Genomic DNA, 19911 nt, shown 5'->3' with positions numbered 1-19911 from the left:
CATCTCTGTTGTCCCTTTCAGCTCTCATCCTGTCATCTTCTGCAGTGCCCATAAGTATCTGGGATGCTTCACTTTTCTCTAACTTAGTTGAGAGATCATGGATTTTACAACTGGAAGAGACCTTGGAAATCATGTAAGAGACCAAATTCCTCATTTTATACATGAGGAAACAAAGGCTGCAGAGCCTAAGGTGTAGTCTGTGGCAGAGCCATGGCTAGAAGCAGCTCTTCTTGTCAGCAGACATGTCCCAGCCAAGACGGAATGACTGTACAGGGATCCTGGATGAGAGGTTGGGTTCATATACTTCTAAGAATCCTTCTAGCTCTGAGTCTGGAATTCATTTTTTTAAAACTGTGAGCTTTTTATTTTATTTTTTAATAGCCCTGCTATTGTCTTAGCTTCCTATAACCCAATACCCCTTTCCTTGCCACTATCACCACCAGTAATCCTGTCCTTATACACAAACTCCTATGAACAACATGCAAAAATCATTTGTACATCCAGTGGCCACTGGATGACATATTAAGCTGTACGATACTGAGTGTTGGAACCAGAGGAGTGAGTTTTGCTAGTTAAATTTCCTTCCTAGTGATCATATCTTGGTCAATTTCTGCTTTAGAAAAATCATTTTTGGGGGCAGCTAGAGGGCACAGTGGATAAAGCACTGACCCTGGATTTAGAAGGACCTGAATTCAAATTCAGCCATAGACACTTGACACTTATTAGCTGTGTGACTCTGGGCAAGTCCTTTAACCCTCATTGCCCCGCAAAAAAAAAAAAAAAAAGGAAAGGAAAATAATTTTGACAGAAAAGGATCAGGGAAAGGGATTGATTTGAGGCAGGGAGACTACTAGAAGGCTATGGTGGTAGTCCAGGCAGAAGTTGATGAGGGCGTGTGTAGACAGAGGTAGTGGTTGTGTCAGGAGAGAGATTTCTATATAGGGAATGTTGTGAAGTTAGAAGCAGCAGGTTGGATGTGTGGGGTGAGGGAGGTTGAATGAGTGAAGGATGGCAGCTTGGGTGAGTGGGTGGACAGTGGTCTCCTCAACACCAATAGGGAGTTCAGAGGCTTTAGAGGCAGATAAGTTCTGTTTAGGACTGGTGGAATTTGAGATGCCTGCAAGATATTGAGTTCAAGTTGTACAAAAGGCAGGTAGTATTGCAGGAGCTCTGGAGTGAGATTAGGTTGGGATATATAGCTCAGGAATTAGAGATGATAATTAAACCCCTGGGAGCCAGTAAGAGCAAGCAAATAGTGTAGAGGGACAAGAGAAGAGGCTTGGGGTTAGTGGACGTGCCTTAGATGAAGATTCAGTAAAGGAAACTGAGGAGCAGTAGATGGGTAGCCAGAGAACCAAGAGAGAACAGTGACATGGGCATCTGGAGAAAAGAGAATGTCCAGGAGAGGATCAGTTAGAGGTTGTGGAGAGGTCAAGAAGCATGAGGATTAAGAATAGGCTAGGTGGCGCAGTGGATAGAGCACTGGCCCTGGAGTCAGGAGTACCTGGGTTCAAATCCAGCCTCAGACACTTAACACTTACTAGCTGTGTGACCCTGGGCAAGTCACTTAACCCCAATTGCCTCATTAAAAAAAAAAAAGAAAGAAATTACTCGTAACTGGGGACAGCAGTTTCAGAGAAAATTTCAGTCAAAGGCCAGATTGTAGAGGTTTTAGAATCGAGCCAGAGGAGAGGAAGTCTAGACATCTAGTGTAGACAAGTAACTTTCTTAAAGAGAAAACCAAGGAGAGATAAAGGCCTATGACTTTTAAAAGACTGTCCGTTAGCCAAGCCTATGGCTAGTGTGAATGGTTGGCCTACTGGGGAGCAGAGGGTCCCTTGAAGAAAGAGTTCCTAATTCTTCTTGGCCACTGGGAGGAATATTCTCTTAGGCTGCAATGATAAAAACACATGGACTACTCAAGGAAAGTGATTGTCACACTTCACTTTGCCCAGACCACATCTCTAGTATTGTTTTCAGTTTGGGGCATCCTCTTTAAGAGCAACTCTAACAACTATAAGCAAAAAATCTGAACACTGAGGAATCAATGAAGTAACTTTACCCTGGATACTTCAGAGACATGCAATAGATTTTCTCAGATAGTTGACGAACTCACGTAAGAAGAGTGAAGAGACTGTGGTGTTCCAGTTTGCATTATAAGGATCCTTGGGTGAATATGTGAAAAGGGACAAGTCTAGGGAATACAGTCTCCTTTGACTTTCTGATGAGGAGGTGGGCCTTAGGCTGTGTAGCCAATGATCATATGTTCTCTTCATCCTTCATCCACTTGGTGAAGGCCCTGTTCCTCCTCTCCCTTGTACCTTTGACTTTCCCAATGTTGTTGTGGGGCGCAGCTAAAGCCATAAGGAGGAAAATCAAAGCCGTCTCATGCTGGTCTTAGGACCACTGATAAAAAGCCTGAAGGGACTTCAGAAAACAACTCCTCACTTTTAGAGATTAGGAATCAGGCCCAGGGAGTTCGAGTGACGTCCATGAGGTCAAACCTGAGTGAGCATGGGAGGAAGGGGTTCCAATCCTGCTTCTCTGGCACTCAGATAATGGAAGTTTTCACCACATGACACTGTGGAGAGAAGAGGGACGTAGCCTATGATACACATCATATCTGTGCAAGCTCAACTTTATCCCTATTGACTATTGTCAGTGGAAATAATTTCTGTTTGACTTTAGAGCTATTCCCCCCGCACACATATGGTTGCTGGGGCCCTGCTGGACACTGGGGAAAGTGGTCCTTGTCAACCAAGCAGATTATCCACAAAACAAAGTACAAGGGGTGGGAGAAGCCTGCTTGGCAGCAGGTCAAGTGGAAAAGGGTGGGGGGCTTTAATTGGCCGCAAGCTTTGATTAAAAGACCACGTAGTGGGCAGCTAGATGGCGCAGTGGATAGAGCACCGGCCCTGGAGTCAGGAGTACCTGAGTTCAAATCCGGCCTCAGACACTTAACACTTTTACTAGCTGTGTGACCCTGGGCAAGTCACTTAACCCCAATTGCCTCACTAAAAAACAAAAAAAAACAAACAAACAAATAAAAGACCACGTAGGGAGCTAATGCAGCCTTGAGCTGCCTTAAAAGAAGGAGGTATCCAGTCCTGGGAAGTGCCAGGCCCACTGTCTTCATTGCTGGTCAGACCACGTCTGGGCTGTTGTGTTCAGGCAGAGTAGCCATGTTTTAAGTGGGGTCAACAAGTCGGAGAGGCCCAAAGAGCAAAAGTGAGATGCTTGAGGGGGTGGAGTCTGGAAACCATATGAAGAAGGAACTGGGAGCTTTGAACCTAAAAATGAAGAGACAAAAAAGATATGATTACTGTCTTCAAAAGTTTTGAAGAGAGGCAGCTAGGTGGCTCAGTGGGTGGAGCACTGGCCCTGGAGTCAGGAGGACCTGAGTTCAAATCTGGCCTCAGACTATTGACACTAGCTGTGTGACCCTGGGCAAGTCACTTAACCCCAACTGCCTCACTCCCCACAAAAATGTTTCAAAGAGCCTTCATATAGAGGGGAGCCAAGCTGTGCCTATCAAGTGGGAATCACAGCCAGTTTCTGGCTCAATCCAAGAAGGAACAGAAGTGTCTAATGATGTAATGGGCTCCCACTAGGGACAATAACTTCTCCTTCATGGCATGTCTCAGAGCCCAGCCTAGGTGACCATGAATGCTGTTCAAGAAATAGAGGGGATTTGGGGCTAGACAACTTCTAAAATCCCCTCTGGCTTTGGAGCAGCTATAAAAAAATGAGGATTTATATTAACTGCCATTTACCCAGCACTTACCAGGCTGCAGAGGGCTTTATGTACATGCGAATCAGGCATTATTTTTAGTAGTAGTGTAGCAGTTACAGAGCACTTGATGGTCTGCAAAGCACTTTATGTGTTCTCTCATTCGATCCTCACCACAACCCTGGGAGGAAGGTGCTGTTATGCCCACTTTACAGATAAGGAAACTGAGGCAGACATGGGCTGAGTGACTTGCCTAGAGTCACACAGCTGGTAGGTGTCTGAGGTGGGATTTGAACTCAGGTCCTCCTGGCTCTCAGTCCACTGTATGTAATCTAGCTACCTCAGCTTCCTCGGGGCAACTAGGTGGCGCAGTGGATAGAGCACCGGCCCTGGAGTCAGAAGTACCTGAGTTCAAATCTAGCCTCAGACACTTGATACTTACTAGCTGTGTGACCCTGGGCAAGTCACTTAACCCCAATTGCTTCACTTAAAAAAAAAAAAAAAGTAGTAGTGTCCCTGTTTTGCAGATCAAACATGAAGGTAGAGAGGTGAAGGGATTGGCCCAGGGTCACAAAGCAAGTAAATATCAGGTGGGATTTATATCCAAGCCTTTTTGTCTGACTCACCATCTGTCTGGTGCTCCAGCCACCACACTGCTCTGCTTTCCTTTGTCCCGGGTTTCTCAGCATCTGCCCTCAGTTGTATCCCATCTTCTGGGGCTGGGCCGCCAGGGAGGGATAAGGAGGTCTCACAGGCAGAATGCCTGAGCTGTGTTTATCTTCTGCCCTTCTCTGCCCACCCATGCTAGACATCTCATTCTTGCCTGGTGTTCCAACCCATTCTCTGGCCAGAATACTCCTTCTGGAACCTCTGTGAAGCCATCTTGCAGTTCCAGATGAACCACAGCATGTTACAGGTAAGAGTCCCAGAATCTGCCTGGGCAAAAAGCAGGGCAGGGGAGGGGAGGGGAGGAGGTGGAGGATGTCTACCCACAGAGCCCTCTTCTATCCCCACAAAGGAGGCTTGTCAGCACCGTGGCCCTGTGGCGCCTGAGATGATCCAACAGCATAACTGGTGGGTAAGGCCTGAGTCGCACAGAGCATCAGTGGCTCTTGAACCAAACCGTAGTCTTTCTAGGCCTGCCTCACATGATATCCAGGCAGGAGGGAGATGGAATGGTGTCTGTGTAATTCAAACTCTGTGGGCCAAAAAGATGAACAGGATGAACATTTACGCTGCTTGGCCTGAGTTGATTTGGTCTTGTTCAGTGAGCCCCAGCATATTAGAACTTGGGGCCCTTAATGTACTTTACAACCATCTCCTTCAAACTTGAAAGAAGTACAGTAAGGCCTCATTTATCCAACATCACAGGGGAATGAACTGTTCTGTGTAGGGGAATTTTCCACCTACTTAAAGCTTAGCCCTTTAAGAGCCAAACTTTTTCATTTAAAATTTAACCATTTTTTAAATGGAAATTGCCCTAAAATACATTTCATGCTTCCCTCCCTTTTTAAACAGAGTATACTGAATATGGTTTAACCCTTCTTGATGACTTAAAGTCATCTTTCTGCCGTCACTCTGCCTGCTGCTAGCAACAGTCTACATCTTTTCTCATTTGCTATAAGCTGGAAAGACCAGGTAGTCAGGCTAATTAGAATTGTATTTAAAATAAAAGAGGCCTAGGCTTTGAGTAAGGGAGGCCTTTGGGGCTAACTTTTCAGTGAATAAGAAACATGGGCTTAGTGGCAACAATTATGGCTGTGGAGAAGCATTTTTTTACTTTTGAATTTCCTCCTCCCATTACCCCTGGCCCAGCTCAAGACCCTAGAGATGCTTGACACACCAGCCCAGCTTTGTTGCTAGGACTTTGGTACCACCTGGAAGGATTTCTAGGAGCAAAGAAAATCCAGACTTAAATCAGTCCCCTTTAAAACCCATAAAGTGCTAGTCTAGATTCAGCTCTGCTGGGAGCTTTGGCCTGCTTACCTTGACCTGAGAGGACCACAGTAAACTGTGTTTTTTGGGGGGGTGCTACGAGAGTTTGGAAGGGTCCTGACTAGATATCAGGGAGGGAGATGGGGTTGCTTGTCACTTTTCCAAGGCCATACTTTTGTTCTTGGCCCTATATAGGTTTGTTAGTTGACTCTCAGAAAAGTTACCTGTGAGCTTGATTAGCTAAGCTGTTTCTTGACTGTATCTGTGGTCACACGGTGGAATGGTCAAGTGCAGGAATCATGGCCTAGGAAGCAGAGAGCCTACCCTCTGCAGACCTGTGCCTTTGCCCCCTAACATGCAGATAACATTCCATGTGCAGTGCCCTTTTCAGGATGAGTGGGGGAACACTGTCCCCAGCAGGGGCTATGCCCAGGCTGTCGCTAGTTTTCACACACAACACAGCAATGTGAAGTCCATGACTCTGGCATCATGCTGTGCTGCCTTTTGGGTACAGGAGTGACCAGTACACATGTAAACTTGTACATCATTATGAGCATTACTGAAGGGAGGGGGATAAGACAGTCATAAGAAGAAGAACAACAGAAAAGAAAACTCATATTTGTAAAACATTGGAGTGTTTCCAGTGTGTTCTCATCACAACAGCCCTGTGATTGACATGAAGGGTTTGGTAGGCAATGTATGCTGTGGAGACTTCTTCTAACAAGGCAGATTCACAGCTCTGGTTCTAAGACTTTAAAGGGCCTGCCCGTAATAATATCACTAATCTGTAGGAGAGGCAAGACTTGAACACAGGCCAGCCCTCTCTGTTACCCTTTCACACTGCCTATCACATACTCTCCCCATTTTATAGAGTCGAAAATTGAGGCACAAAGATTAACTGAGTTGTCAGGATCTACCCATTTATTGTCAGAGTTAAGAACTGTGAGTATAATACTCTTCACAACTCTACCTCCTGTACAAAGAAAAATAAGAAGTTGTGAGATAACTTGTGCCCATAAAGAGATACTGAATAATATGAGAGACTCTATGATATCTGAATTCAAGAAAACAAGTTGCTATTTTCACTCGTGCACTATCTAAATAACATAGATTATATGGGAAAATAGACCTAGATTCTATTCAAGTCTCCTACTGATTAGCTGCGTAATCCTGGAAAAATCATCTTTCCAGTCTGGGCCTCAGTTTCTTCATCTGTAAAGTGAAATTCAGTGACAAAGGACCTTAAGGAAGGTCACTTCTTGCTCAGTTGATCAGGGAGAGCTTTGAGGAGGAAGCAGTGCTTGAGCTGGTCTTTGAGATTAGCCAGGTCTCAGAGTTTGGAAGGAAGCAAGAAAGTCCGTCTGGGCAGGCATCCGTGAACTTAGTGCACAGGAGGAGTCAGGGAGCTGAGCAGAAGCTAGCTGAGCCATCTAGGTGAGCAGCAAGAAAGCCAAAAGGTGCACAGCCAGCGGCATTGAGGAGAGTAACAGGAAGGGGAGGAACCTTCCGAGACAGGATCTGTATCAGCTTCTCACCAGGTTAATTTCTGTGCACAAGGGAGAAGGAATCTTTGCAATTCTTCATCAAGGATCGTAAATTTGTGGATGAACCAGCAGAAAATATCATAGAATCCCAGCAGCTCGAATCTGGAGGCATTATAGACATCACTCACTCCTGCCTCTCCCCTCATTTTCTAGAGGAAAAATGGGCTGAGAGCAGGGGACATCTTTTCCCCAAAGTCACCAAGTGAGTTGGTGGCACGGCAGGATCAGAACCTGATTTCTTGACTTGTAATTCTGTCTACTTTGTATTTCATACCCTGCCTCTTACATTTGAATAAAATATTCAGTATATGTCTAGGCTGCAGCCCTAAAATGAGAGCTCTTGGGAAATCATACCAGTTAGTAGTTCATTGTCCTGTATTCCATACACTGGACTTGGAATAGAGCTCATTGTGATACTTAATTGATATGGGATCATTAACAAAATTAAGGGTTTGTGAGCTCAGTCTTCAACCTCTAAGAATGATCTTATGAAGGGGAAACCACCTAACCACCTGGTCAAATGTCTTTCAGTACATTGGGCAAAGAGCAAAGACGAGAGAGATCGATTGCTCACATTCCTCATGCTCCAGGCCAGGAGCCACCAGAGCATGCTGAGAGCCCAAGCTCCTTTGTGATCTCACTACCCTTCGTCCTTAATCCATAAAGGTGTGGGTGCCCATGATCTGACTGTGGGCTGTATCCCTAAAACAAGTCCTCCTGCACCTCAGACATGACAGAGCTCCCACAGGCATCATCTCCCTTCCCTCCTCACCTTCCCATACCATGTTGGGCATACAGTTCGTGCAATAAGTGCAAACATGACTACAGAACAGGTTTATTACACACCTTTTGTGGGCAGAGCACCGTGATGGGCACTGCATGAGGTAGGAAAGTTCAGGCAAGGTCTGATCTCTGCCTTCAGGGAACTTGAAGGGGAGGAAGGGAAGGCAACAAATGCTTGATCATTGGTTGATTAGAGCTAAATGCTCATCCCTGTCTTTGAGATGATTTGGTTGCAGGAAAATAGCCAGAGTGATTCAGAATGCAACGACCTCTGGAAGGCCTCTTGGCCCAAGAGTTGTGATAAGAGCTTCTTGATCAAACCTTAATGTCAAAGATGTGCCTGATTGAGTAGGAATCCTGTTCTTTCTGAAGGAGGCCAAGCCATTTGGCTATTTCCTTAACTGCAAAAAAGCTTAAATGACAACAGACTACTAGGCAGGGGCCTTTGTGTCCTCTTGAGTCTGGTTCTCACCAGCTCCTAATTCAAAGGCCTCTTGTCCAGTCTGTGACTTAATCTTTCTGGCCAAACACTTCCTTCTCTTAAAAAGTGAGGCGGGGGCAGCTAGGTGGCGCAGTGGATAGAGCACCGGCCCTGGAGTCAGGAGTACCCGAGTTCAAATCCGGCCTCAGACACTTAACACTTAACTAGCTGTGTGACCCCGGGCAAGTCACTTAACCCCAATTGCCTCACTTTAAAAAAAAAAAAGTGAGGCGGGGGACCAGTGGACTTATGAGGGCCATTTCTGCAATTCTTTGTAAATGTCTGGATTGGTCAATAATAGAGCCAATCATCTAGTCAATCAACAAGCATCTTTAAGTGCCTATGTGTGCTAGACACTTAGGCACTGGGAATATAAATACTGAAGTGAGACAGTCACTTCAGTTCACTCACAATCTACTGGAATGACATCACAGATGGGGCAGAAAAGCATCGGAGAGTTGGACTGGTAGGTCAGAGGATAAATTTGTTGGAGCTCTTGGCTTCGTGGTTTGATGAAAGTACAATGAATTCTGAGTCCAAGGACCTAGATTCAAATTTTGGCCTTGCTACTTAGTACCTGTCTGACCGTGGCCATATCAGCCATCCTCTTTGGAGCTCAGTTTTCTTATTTGTAAAATATAGGTGTTGAACTAGCTGACCTTTGGTCTCTTTGAACTATAAATCTGTGATTCTGTGATAGAGCATTGGCTGTTTTAAAATAATGATGATGATGGTAGCTAGTTAGCATTTATATAGCTCCTTAAGGTTTACAAAGCACTTTGCATATATTATCCCACGTGATCCTCAGAACAACTCTGAGGGAGGTGCTCTTTAGCCCCATTTTACAGATGTCAAAAGAGAGAGGTGAAGTAACTTGCTCTCAGGTTCACATAGCTAGTCTGAGGTAGGATTTTTAATTAATTAATTTTTTTTTTCGGGGCAGTGAGGGTTAAATGACTTACCCAGGGTCACACAGCTAGTAAGTGTCAAGTGTCTGAGGTCAAATTTGAGCTTAGGTCCTCCTGAATCCAGCCCCAGTGCTTTATCCACTGCACCACCTAGCTGTCCCCTCGAAGTCAAATCTTGATGCACTTTGATACCTAGCTGCCCCAGAAAACCTAATCCTGGCCTGGCTCCAACTCTTACTAGCTATGTGACCTTGGCCAAGTCACCTAACGAAGAGCGTCAAGACAAGTGAAATGGTGTAAAAACGGAAAGCACTCTAAGTGGAGAGAAATGATTAGTGAAGGAAGGGAAAGCAGGCAGTTGGCCTAACAGAACTAGTTTTTAGTGTAAGTCAGATTTGGCAGAGTGAGGTGCTAGAACTCAGATTGGCAGGTGAATGCCCAGTGAGGGATGGCAGTAGGGTCTTGGTCCCAGCCCAGTAGACCTTTCTATTCGCTTGTGCCCAGCCTTGACCTGAATCCCCAGCCTGTGTGCTAGAGGCAGCTGGTGGCGCCATCGTGCACAGAGCGCCAGGCCTGAGTCAGGAAGACCTGAGTTTGAATCTGGCCTCAAATGCTCTGTGACTCTGAGCAAGTCACTTGGCCCTGTTTGCCTCAGTTTCCTCACTGTAAAATCAAGTGAGATCATTGTAAAGCACTTAGCCCAGTGCCCATCCCCCAGTAGGTGCTTAATAAATGTTGATTTCCTTTTCCCCCACCCCATCCAATATGGACTTTGTAGTTTTGTAGGGGAGGTAATGCAGTAAGTATGCCAAGAGAGGTACGAACTTAATTCTAGGAGAGTTCAGAAAACAGAAAGGACTAGGAGTTGGAGCTTCATAGAGGAGCAACATGATGTCAGAAGAACACTGGACTTGAAATCAGGGGCCTAAAAACCAGGGCGCTAACACTGACCCCAAACCAGTCTCCAACCTGTCTGAGCCATACTTCTTTAATCTGTAAGGTAGGGCAGTGATGCAGTACCTTCTCCGAGCTAGTTGTGAGGCAAGTGGTTTGTCTGTTTGAAGGCTGTTTAACTGCTGTCTGGTGGTGCCTGAAGCATGAGATGGAACTGAACAGGCAGAGATGGGATTGGGAGGAGATGAGCAGGTGCACAGAGGAATCGTGGCAGCTCCCCAGCAGCCCCAGTTGTCTAGTGCTTCCCTGTCTTCCTGGTGGGTCTCCCTGGTGATGTCCTCCAAGGTGTAAGTCGGCATGTGGAGGTTTTCTGCAGCGTCACTAAGCTGTCCCTAGCACTTGTCCTTATCTCCCCTGATCCCCCCTCTGCTTCACCACCTCCCAGGTCACCCTAAGTCCAAGACCTGCTTTCACCTCTTGCCCTTGTTGTCCAGTGCAGTCAGTCACCCTACTCCTGCCTCTGCCCTACTTGAATCTTATCCATGCTCCCCTTCCCCTGATTATCTCCGGCAGAAGGCCAGAGAGGCGTATGTGGAGGAACGGAAGAGGCAGCAGCTGGAGAGTGACCAGGCCGCAGTGACAGAGCAGCTGCTCCAGGAGGGCTGTGGGCCTGGCAGGGACAGCCAGCTTCGGCGCATTCTCTTGCACAAACGCGCATCAGGACGGGAGGAACGTGTGCAGGGCTTCCTGCAGGCCCTGGAGCACAAACGAGAAGAGTGGCTGGCACGCCTGGGCACGGCATCAGCGTGAAAGGGCAGGTGGCCCGCTTGTGTTCCTGCTCGCTGGCCACAGGCCTGATCCACGATTCCTGAGAAGAATCAACTTGGGTTTTGATAATGAGATTTGCTCTAATCCTGGGAACAGGTGCGGTGGGGATTGGGCCTTTCTGCCTAGCTAGATTCTTTGTCAATTGATGCCCTCTGTCCAACCCCCACAAAGGGGTTGGTTAGGGATGACAGAAGGTGAATGTCTTCCTTGTGGCACCCTGTAGCTCTCTCAGTACCCATGGGCAACTTGGGGAGCATCAGGTTCTAAAGTGAACCTGTTCCTTCAGACCTGTCACCTCCTGAGCTGCTGGTGGCCAGGTTTCCTTATCTTCCAACACACATCATCTCTCCCCTCGGTATGGGGCTTTTTAATATAAGGTTGTTTGGGTGTAGAGCACTTCCTCAGCCCAGAAAGTACTACTAACTACCGTGTTGGCACAGCCTCCCACCCCACGACCTCCACGCCTCCATTTCCCTCACAACAGGTTTTCGTTCACTTTGGATTTGACAGAAAGCTGGGAAGTGTTTTGGGGCTGGGGGTAAAGACAGAAGGGAAGGCTAGCCATCTGCTTCCCCTCATGAGCATTTCCACCTGGCCTTGCTATTTCTTCCCCCCACTCCTGGCATGTCAGGCAGCTCTGATTGCTCTGATGAAAACCTGGGCTTCTCCAGTGGTAGAACTAGGCCTGTGATGACAATCCAATTACCTATTGTTGACTCAGCCCATACATGCTTTTCTCAGGCAGGGTCATGGGGCCAGCCTCTCTTCTCTGCCAGAGCAGGTCCTCTTAACTTGGCTAACTGAGAAGAACCAGCGTGTCTGTTTGGCTGGGACACTTCTTCCCTGATGGCTGATGCCCTCCTCCCGTGGCCCTGGCTGGGACAGTAGTGGCCCTCTTGATAAGCAGATCTCGGGTCTGACCCATCTTGGAAAAGCTCCAGGTGGTAGCAGCTCTTCTGCTTTTGGCCTTAGTAGAGTGGACCCCACAGTATGAACCAGAGGGAAGGGTCATGGGCTGTGTCCTTCCTTTCTCTCTCCTTGCCTCCCAAGACGCAAAAGCTGCTCAGAGGATTAGCAGCTTGGCCCCTTTGCGGCTTTGGAAGGGGCTCTCTTCTTGAGCTCCTCTACTTCAGGGGCTTGGGATAGCAGCAAAAGCTGTACGCCTGTAATCCCATCTGATGCCAGATACTCTTGTCGCTTCTTTGAGTTTTCCAGATCATTTCCTCCAGGCCTATCAAAGAGTGCCTTTTTTCCAGTTAACTTGGCCCTCAAGTATCTTTATTATTGTCATTGCTGCTTTTGGAATGAGGCATTTCCCCCAGAAATATTAAGGCTACTAGCCCTTACTTTCCCCCCTTGGGATGATTCCCGCCCCCTACACTTAGTGTTAGCACAGGGTTCCCAGAGAGCAGGTGCTATGTATTTCCCAGCTTTAAAATGGGGCTGTTGACAGCTTAAATTAGGGAGCCATGAATTATAATGCTATAATTTGGAGCCCTACAATTAAGAGGGAACAAGGGGCTGGAGGCAATGAATAGAATTGGCCTGTAGATGAGCTTGAGTGACATGAAGGACGAAGTGGTCCTGTTTCTCGACCTGCCTACATCGGCCAAGATTAACTTGGGTTGCACGGAGGGATGGCCCAGGTGATTAATGGGGCTGGCATCCTTAATTGGCCATCAGTCTTTGGGTTCTGGGAAAGGTGTGTGGGGTGGAGCAGGGAGGAGTTACACCCCAGGGCACCTTTGGGATATAGCACTGAGCTTGGAGGAAGTGAGACCGAAGTTCCAGGCTGGAGCAGGAGCTGCAAAACACAGGTGGTTTGAATTTGTACTGTTGTGGCTACACTTTAGTTGCAAGGAAATGTTGATCTCTACCTTCACCCCTTTACCAAACTCTAGATTTCGAAATCAGGTGGTATCTAATTTAAATAACCCTCCCTGTAATGTAGCTTCACCCTTCTCTACCCCCATTTATTCATCTGTGGTCTCCCAAGCGTCAAATCCATTAAAAAGGAGTATCTGCCTCACCTGTAGAAGTCATTTGCTACTAATGCAATGGAAGGCCCTGCTCATAGGGGGACAGCAGCTACCTCTCCAGATTCCCAGCGTCCCTTTTGTGGAGTGTCAGTGGGAGCAGGGAAAACGCCCTTTTTCTTTCCCCTTGCAGCCCGTTTCCCTGTTTGCTCTCTAGTCCCTTGGGTCCCCTGCAACTCTTCTTTGTGCAGCTGTGTTTTAGGGTAGGTTAGAAAAAATGGGAGTTGGGGGTGTAGAAGGGAGGCTACCAATCATTTTTGCTGTGCCTGCGTAGATGGGTCCTACTGGGACAGCCTAGGGTAGTTGTGCACGGACTGTGGCAGGCTTTTTGCCTTTGGTCCGGTACTCGACTAGAGGGGCCACGGTGGGGGGTGGGGGGAACTGTTTGTGGGGCGGCCACTGGGCAAGAAGGAGGGTGCTGAAAGGACAGCTCCCACCTGGCCTCCTTGCCCGGGTCCCTAGTCACCCGAATAGTACCGTTTCCCCCAGCCCGGAACCCCTCTGCTGGGGGGAAAGACCAGCCTCCAGGTAAGTTTTCTGGGAGATGTCCGCGAAGCGGCAGCTCCGAGAGCTGCACGTCCGGCTGCAGCAAGCCGTATCCCCCACTTCGTTCCTTCCCTGCCTCAACGCTGTGTGCACGCGAAGCAGCGGGAGCAGCGCAGGCTGGTGGCTTGGGCGCTGCCACGCTGCGCGCAACAAACCGCTGCCTTCGGAGGAGACTCGCAACCCCCACCCCTGGGGCCCCCTGACAGGGGGCGGGGGAGGGAACCCTGAATGTGTCCTGGGTATTGCTTGAAAACGAAGTGACTTTGGTTGCTTAAGGTGGAAGGAACTTAAGAGTTTGCAAAACCAAGCCTTAGACGAGAGTCCGAACCCACCCCTCTTGCGCCTCGTATTTAGCGCGCGCCTCCCTAGTCGGCCTGGTGCCCCCCGCCCCCACCGCGCGCAGTCGCCTCGCGCTCCCCCCTCCAATCTCGCCCCATCCCCTCCGAGGAGGTGAGTTTAAACCCCGCCCACGTGACCCCAGCTGGGCCAATGAACGGCGGCGGGAGGTGAAATCCGGTTCTAACCGGTCCGGGGCTCCCAGCGCTATAAAAACTTTATAAACCCCCCGGAGCCCAAGCAGTGTGAGGAAGAGGAGACGGGAGCGACCCCCGGACCGGCCGCTGCCGCCGCTGCAACCCGCGCCCAGACTCCGCTGCTGCCGCTGCTCCCGCCCCTCCACCGTCACCACCATGCCCAAGAGAAAGGTACGTGGCGCGGGGCCCCAGCTCGGGCGCGGAGCCGCCACCCGCCGCCGCCTTCTCTTGGGCTGCTGGGTGCGGGCGGGCGGGCCCGGGGCGGGAGGCCGCGAAGCCGGGCGAAACGCGGCCCCTCCTTGCTCCCGGGCTCCGGCGCCTGCGGGCGGCAGGGGCCATATTGGAGGGGCCGCGGCGGCAGCGGGAGGAGCCATGTTGGCGGCTGTTGATCCTACTCCCCCCTCGGGCCTGTCATCCTCCTCCTCCTCCCGCCGGCCTCGAGGGCCCGCGCGACCCCGCGCGCCGAGCCCCCTCCCCTTCGGGCAAGCAATTCAAACCCGAAGGGCGGGAAAGCTGAGGCGCGCGCGGGGCGAAATGGAATGGGGAGGGGGGTGAAGAGAGAGTGGGGGGCGGGGAGGGGAGCATAAGGGGGGGGCGGGGGAAGGGGAAGGACGCGCTGCCGCCAAAAACCGCCGCGCGGCGGGGAAGGGAGGGGCGGGGCTAACCGCCCCCAGCGGGGGCGGGGCTTGCACCACGTGTCCGCGTCCCGCCCCTCAGCGCCGGGCGGTGGAGCCAGAGTGGGACGCACCGAGCGCGAGGCCGCCCACGCCCCCCTGGCCCGCGCCCGAGCCCCACGCCGGCGCGCGCCGGGGATTTAGTATTCTCTTTCCACCCCCTCCCCTCTCCTCCCCCGGCGCCAGCCGCTCTGCGCGCGCGCTCCAGCGCCCGACGGGTGCCATGGAAACGGGCGCCTGGAGCCCCTCCTCGGCGGGGGGGGGGGGGGGGGAAGGAGGAGGAGGAGGAGGAGGAAGGGGGTTATTTGCACTGTCTGCAGCTGTTGCTTCTGCCTCTCGTGAAGACACCCAACCCTGGCGGCTCTCCCGGCGGAGGCGGCGGCCCCCTGAGTCCTCTCGGCCGCGGGATCTCCGGCGGGGCCCCGGGGAGCCCCCCCCCAACCTTAACGGCCTTTCCCCGCCCTCTTTTAACAGGCTGAAGGAGATGCTAAGGGAGACAAGACCAAGGTTAAGGACGAAGTAAGTTTGTCAAGTCTCTCGTGCCGGAGGCGCCCGGGATCCGGGGGGGGGTGGGGGGTGGGGGACCTTCGGAAAGGGAGAGGGGAGGGACAGGCAGGGCCCTGGAGTGAGCGACTTGCTTGATGACCCAAACCTGTTTAATGAACTTGTGGCGTCTATCAACAGGCTCCTCCCCCTCCCCGAAGGTCACTGCTGAGTGTCTCACAAAACTGTTAGTGAAAAGGCTCAGCTATGAGTGACAGTAGGCTGAAGGATTTTAGCAGTGTTTTCTGCTAGTGTTAGTCTTTCTCATTTTCCTACCTTACGCTTAGCTCTCTTCATTCTTTTTACTAGCCACAGAGGAGATCAGCACGGTTATCTGCTGTAAGTACCTTTTCTTCTTACCTTACTGAAAGGCAAGAATAGATGGAAAATTAATCTTCTGTCGAAGGAAGCTTACTTAACTAATTTACTAGTAAGTGGTTGAGATGGTACTTATAGTCCTCTCTTGAGCTGGTTCCCAACGGGTCCTTACATACCTATCTAAAATACTAACCCTTCCTTTGGGCCTTTAAAAGAGGATGACCTAAAATAAAATTGGGTGGGGAATTTCAAAGAAGACCAGAGGTTTCAAGTGAGGCAGAACCTGGTGATTCTGAGTTTGTGTTGTCATTCAGAGTCTGTAGTTCAAGTCTTTAATTTTAGACCTATTTTTCCTTTCGAAATTAGAAACCTGCCCCTCCGAAGCCAGAACCCAAACCCAAAAAGGCACCTGCAAAGGTAAACTTGGTGGGTCTGTTGGGGAAGGGAGGGAGGAAAGGAAATGAAGGAATATTAGAAATGGAAGGAACTTTCAAGGCCTAGAACAGCTTGTTCATTTTATACACATGAAACTTGAGCTCTAGAGAGGCCAGGTTCATTGATGTTCACCATGTTCTTGACATTTTTGTGAAACTAGTTTCCTAATTAAGTTTTCTATGTGCAGAATTTTCAACAAAACCTTGACTAGTGTCATCTGATTAGATTTTACTCCATTTATGCATCCATATTTAAGCTGATTAGGATTCTTGTGATAATAGAGTACAATCTGAATGTTTATGTATCCAGTTCAACACTTTAGGCCTGTGGGCCCTGTTCTAGTGGGGGGTAACAAAGATAAATAAGGCCCAGGGCTGCCTTGATGGAGTTATAGTCTAAAAGAAACAATGCATTATAATGGCTGACAGTTATATCACGACAACTGTTATCCTCATTTAAGCAACTAATCTAGGGTCACAGAACTAGGCAAAAACAGAGTTTTTTGGACCAGGCTGTCTCTCAGTGCATCTATATTTGCTTTATTATGCTGTGGTGAAATCCAATGGTATTACAAAAGATTTGTATGTATTACATAGAAGACCTAGTCCTCACTTAATCAATGTTGAGTTTTTTCTAACATTCTGTGAATTTGTAAATGAGTGGTGCCAACATCTTTTTCTTATTAGAAGGGAGAGAAGTTACCCAAAGGGAAAAAGGGAAAGGCTGACGCCGGTAAGGATGGGAACAACCCTGCAGAGAATGGAGATGCCAAAACAGACCAGGTAAAGTCTTACTTGTTCAGCCAGTTACTGACCTCAGAGACTGTCGATTGCATTTAATGGCAACAGCATAATCTCATTGGGATCTGAACATTTGTGTATCCTCCAGTTAATGCAGTTTTTCCTTCTGCCCATTTTAAAGCAGGAATTCACTGAACTGACGTTTTAAGTTGCAATAAGAAATTTGCTCCTTCACTGCCATGTGTTTGCCAGTTGTCCCAAAGACTGCTGAGAATATTGCATGCACCTCGTAAATTTTTGCCCTCCACTCCAGAAGCACCACTCATAAAATGGTAAAACATTAAGAGCCAGAAAGGACATTGAATAACATCTAGTCTAACAACATTTTACAGATGAGAAAACTGGAGGCCCAGAGAAGGAGTTACAATCTGTTGGGACCTTAGACAAGGCATGCTTTCCCTTTCTGGGGCTCAGTTTTCCTCATCTCTAAAATGGGGGGTGTAGACTAGATCTTGGAGGTCCCCTGGTAGCTCTCAATCTATGACTGACTTGCCCAAGGTCATGTAGTAACTCTTAATTGGATTTTAAATAACAACAGTCAATCTCTTTGAAGTACCTAACAATGCCTCTTACCTAAAACATGAAAACCTGGTCATGGGAGGGAAGAAGAAACATCGAAAGGAATAGTTTAGTAGGTTTCAGGCAAGGTCATGATACTGAAAGTTGTTCACATATATAGAGATATGTACGTAGGGCTTTTTATCATTTGCAAAGTGCTTTTTTCACAGTAGCCTTGTGAGGGAAGTGATAAAAAATTCCCATCATAAAGTTGGACCAACTTAAGAGACAAGGGTAGGGATCTGCCCAGGGGCATACAGAAGTTAGTGCCTAGACAGAACTCTTACTCAGATCTCCAGTGAACCTGGCTATGTGTCATGCCCATCCATGCTATTAATAGCTATATTCTTTTTCTTTCAGGGCACAGAAAGCTGAAGGTGCTGGAGATGCCAAGTGAATTGTGTGAATTTTTGATAACTGTGTACTTCTGGTGACTGTACAGTTTGAAATACTATTTTTATCAAGTTTTATAAAAATGCAGAATTTGTGTTTACTTTTTTTTAAGCTATGTTGTTAGCACACAGAACGCTTTGTTGTTTGTTTTGGGGGGATGGTGCAGATGTTACAGATAGGATGTCCTCAGAAGCTGGGTTGAAATGGGTGGGGATTTCTTCCCCTCCTGGTTTATAAGAGGACTTCTCTTGAATACCAAGAGTAGGTTCCCTGACACACACACACACACACCCAGATACATAGATCTGAACACTGATACCCACAGCCCTGTCTGGTGAGGGGTAGGGAGTGGATAACTACAAAAAATTTGTACTTCCCTTTCTGCCATAAGCATCAACTTATCTCCTCCAAACCCAGGGGCCCTATCAGGACCTGCCCCTATTTCCCTCCTTTCCCCACCCCCAAATCAATTGTGTTGGATACCAGTCTTTCAGGTAATCTGAACTTCAATTATGGCCCTGAGAGGCCTCCCCAAAAGAGCCGAAGTTCCTTTCATATTGGGGATCTTTTCCAATTAAGAATTCTGCAGTTTTTCATTTCATTTCCTCAAAGTCAGGGTAGGCTCGTGAAAGTTGTTAAACAACATACGCTCAATGTGAAAGTGTCCACCCTCACTCTAAACTTTTCCCTGTTTAAAGTATAAAATTAAAGACTCTTCATTGGGTTTTATAGTGACTTTATGTTTTTGGTAGTCCACGGAGGAGGGGAGTTTGAAAGTTGTTGTATACTGTTGCCGATCGTAGCCCATGTCCTGCCTGAATACCATGATTGTTTATGAAAAGTATCTTTAATAAAGCTGGATACAGTTTGGCTTGGACGTTAGAATATTTTTCTACTTCCTGTGGAGCCCAGGTTGGTAATCAAATGTCTTAGGCAGTGGTTTTCAGCTTCCTGAGGTGTGATCGCTCATCTCTTCATCATCCATGGTGTTGATTCTTCAGGATATAATCCCCAATATTACTTTAAAATATTGGTGCCAACAGTAGTGTAAATGGCACTTTGGTGGCTCTGGCTCAAATCCCACATCTGACTGCCACTTCACTCAATAGTTTGACTAAAACCAGCTTTGCTATACTGGAAAATACACTAGATTGGAGGATCTGGAGGCCTGCCTTCTAGTACTAATCCACTTTTACTCTGGCTGCTGGGTTCTTTAAGAAAAATGAGCAGTTTGGTCCTTTCCAGAGGATGGTTCTTTTGGAATAGTGGAGGAAGAATTTGATGATTAGGAGGTGACATCTGAGTTCTCTGGTCTTATGTTTTCATTATATTTCTACAACTTATGACTGGAACCCACGTATTAACCATCTCATTCTCGAAGGTAATCATTTCCCCTCTGGCCCTGTAACCTTTGTAAGATAAAGAGATTAAATAGCTCTTCAGGTCTGACTTCTTTGCCTCTTGTTGGTTCCTCTTTTCCATCACTTCAGTGTGTCTCAAGTTTCTGTCAAGTCCTTTTTTACTTTGTACCTTCTCGTAATGCTTGTTTCCTAGGCTTTATCACCTCTAGAGGTAGTGTCCCAGTTTGGATTTCTGCCCTCCCTGTCTGTTTCTGAACTCCTGTCTTGCATGTGCAGCAATCTGCTGGACATCTATCCCTGGATGGATGACAGTCACCCCAGTTAACACATGCAAATCACTTTCACTATCCCCATTTCACCCAACCTTAAAAAGAAAAAGGAATTGCACCCTTCAACCTACCATGTATTTCTATTTCTGACATCTATCCAGTTCTTTTTTCATCTGTCAGTGATCTGTTTCCAAGTTCTTGAGATTTCATCCAGTGTCTGCTCTATGATCTGCTCCTAACAAGTAATTTCCCTAAAGCATCAGTGTGAGTGGACCATCAATATTTACCATTACCTGCCTTCATTACTTAATTACATCTCCAGTCTTATCACTCAGCTTGATT

The 19911-nt window shown here is 48.0% G+C and overlaps 2 protein-coding genes across 6 annotated transcripts in view; both read left to right on the top strand.

Annotated features, from left to right (window-relative positions):
- DHDDS (dehydrodolichyl diphosphate synthase subunit) overlaps window positions 1-13132 on the top strand; it is a 38815-nt gene extending 25683 nt beyond the window's left edge. For all 5 annotated transcript variants that reach the window (XM_043996211.1, XM_043996208.1, XM_043996210.1 and 2 more), the window contains 2 exons: window positions 4539-4646; window positions 10849-13132. In XM_043996211.1, coding sequence (XP_043852146.1) covers window positions 4539-4646; window positions 10849-11085 — 345 coding nt within the window. In that variant the 3' untranslated portion in view covers window positions 11086-13132. The remainder of the gene's footprint in view (window positions 1-4538; window positions 4647-10848) is intronic.
- A 1035-nt stretch (window positions 13133-14167) lies between these two features.
- Window positions 14168-18005, top strand: HMGN2 (high mobility group nucleosomal binding domain 2). The gene is made up of 6 exons (XM_043995263.1): window positions 14168-14389; window positions 15367-15411; window positions 15745-15774; window positions 16120-16170; window positions 16875-16970; window positions 17908-18005. Exons 1-6 carry the CDS (start codon window positions 14375-14377, stop codon window positions 17941-17943), a joined length of 273 nt encoding a protein of 90 aa, XP_043851198.1. The 5' UTR covers window positions 14168-14374; the 3' UTR covers window positions 17944-18005.
- Window positions 18006-19911: the final 1906 nt, after the last annotated feature.

Source organism: Dromiciops gliroides, chromosome 3, assembly GCF_019393635.1.
Source record: "Dromiciops gliroides isolate mDroGli1 chromosome 3, mDroGli1.pri, whole genome shotgun sequence".
Taxonomy (NCBI): Eukaryota; Metazoa; Chordata; class Mammalia; order Microbiotheria; family Microbiotheriidae; genus Dromiciops; species Dromiciops gliroides.
The sequence above is the reverse complement of the archived record's forward strand: the minus strand, read 5'-3'. Positions and strand labels throughout refer to the sequence as shown.

Bases quoted from the DNA above. Each gene is read 5' to 3' on its own strand.
- HMGN2 (XM_043995263.1), top strand. The intron at 15,412-15,744 runs GTAAGTTTGTCA...TCTTTTTACTAG, and splicing joins AGACCAAGGTTAAGGACGAA to CCACAGAGGAGATCAGCACG. The intron at 16,971-17,907 runs GTAAAGTCTTAC...TTTTCTTTCAGG, and splicing joins GAGATGCCAAAACAGACCAG to GCACAGAAAGCTGAAGGTGC.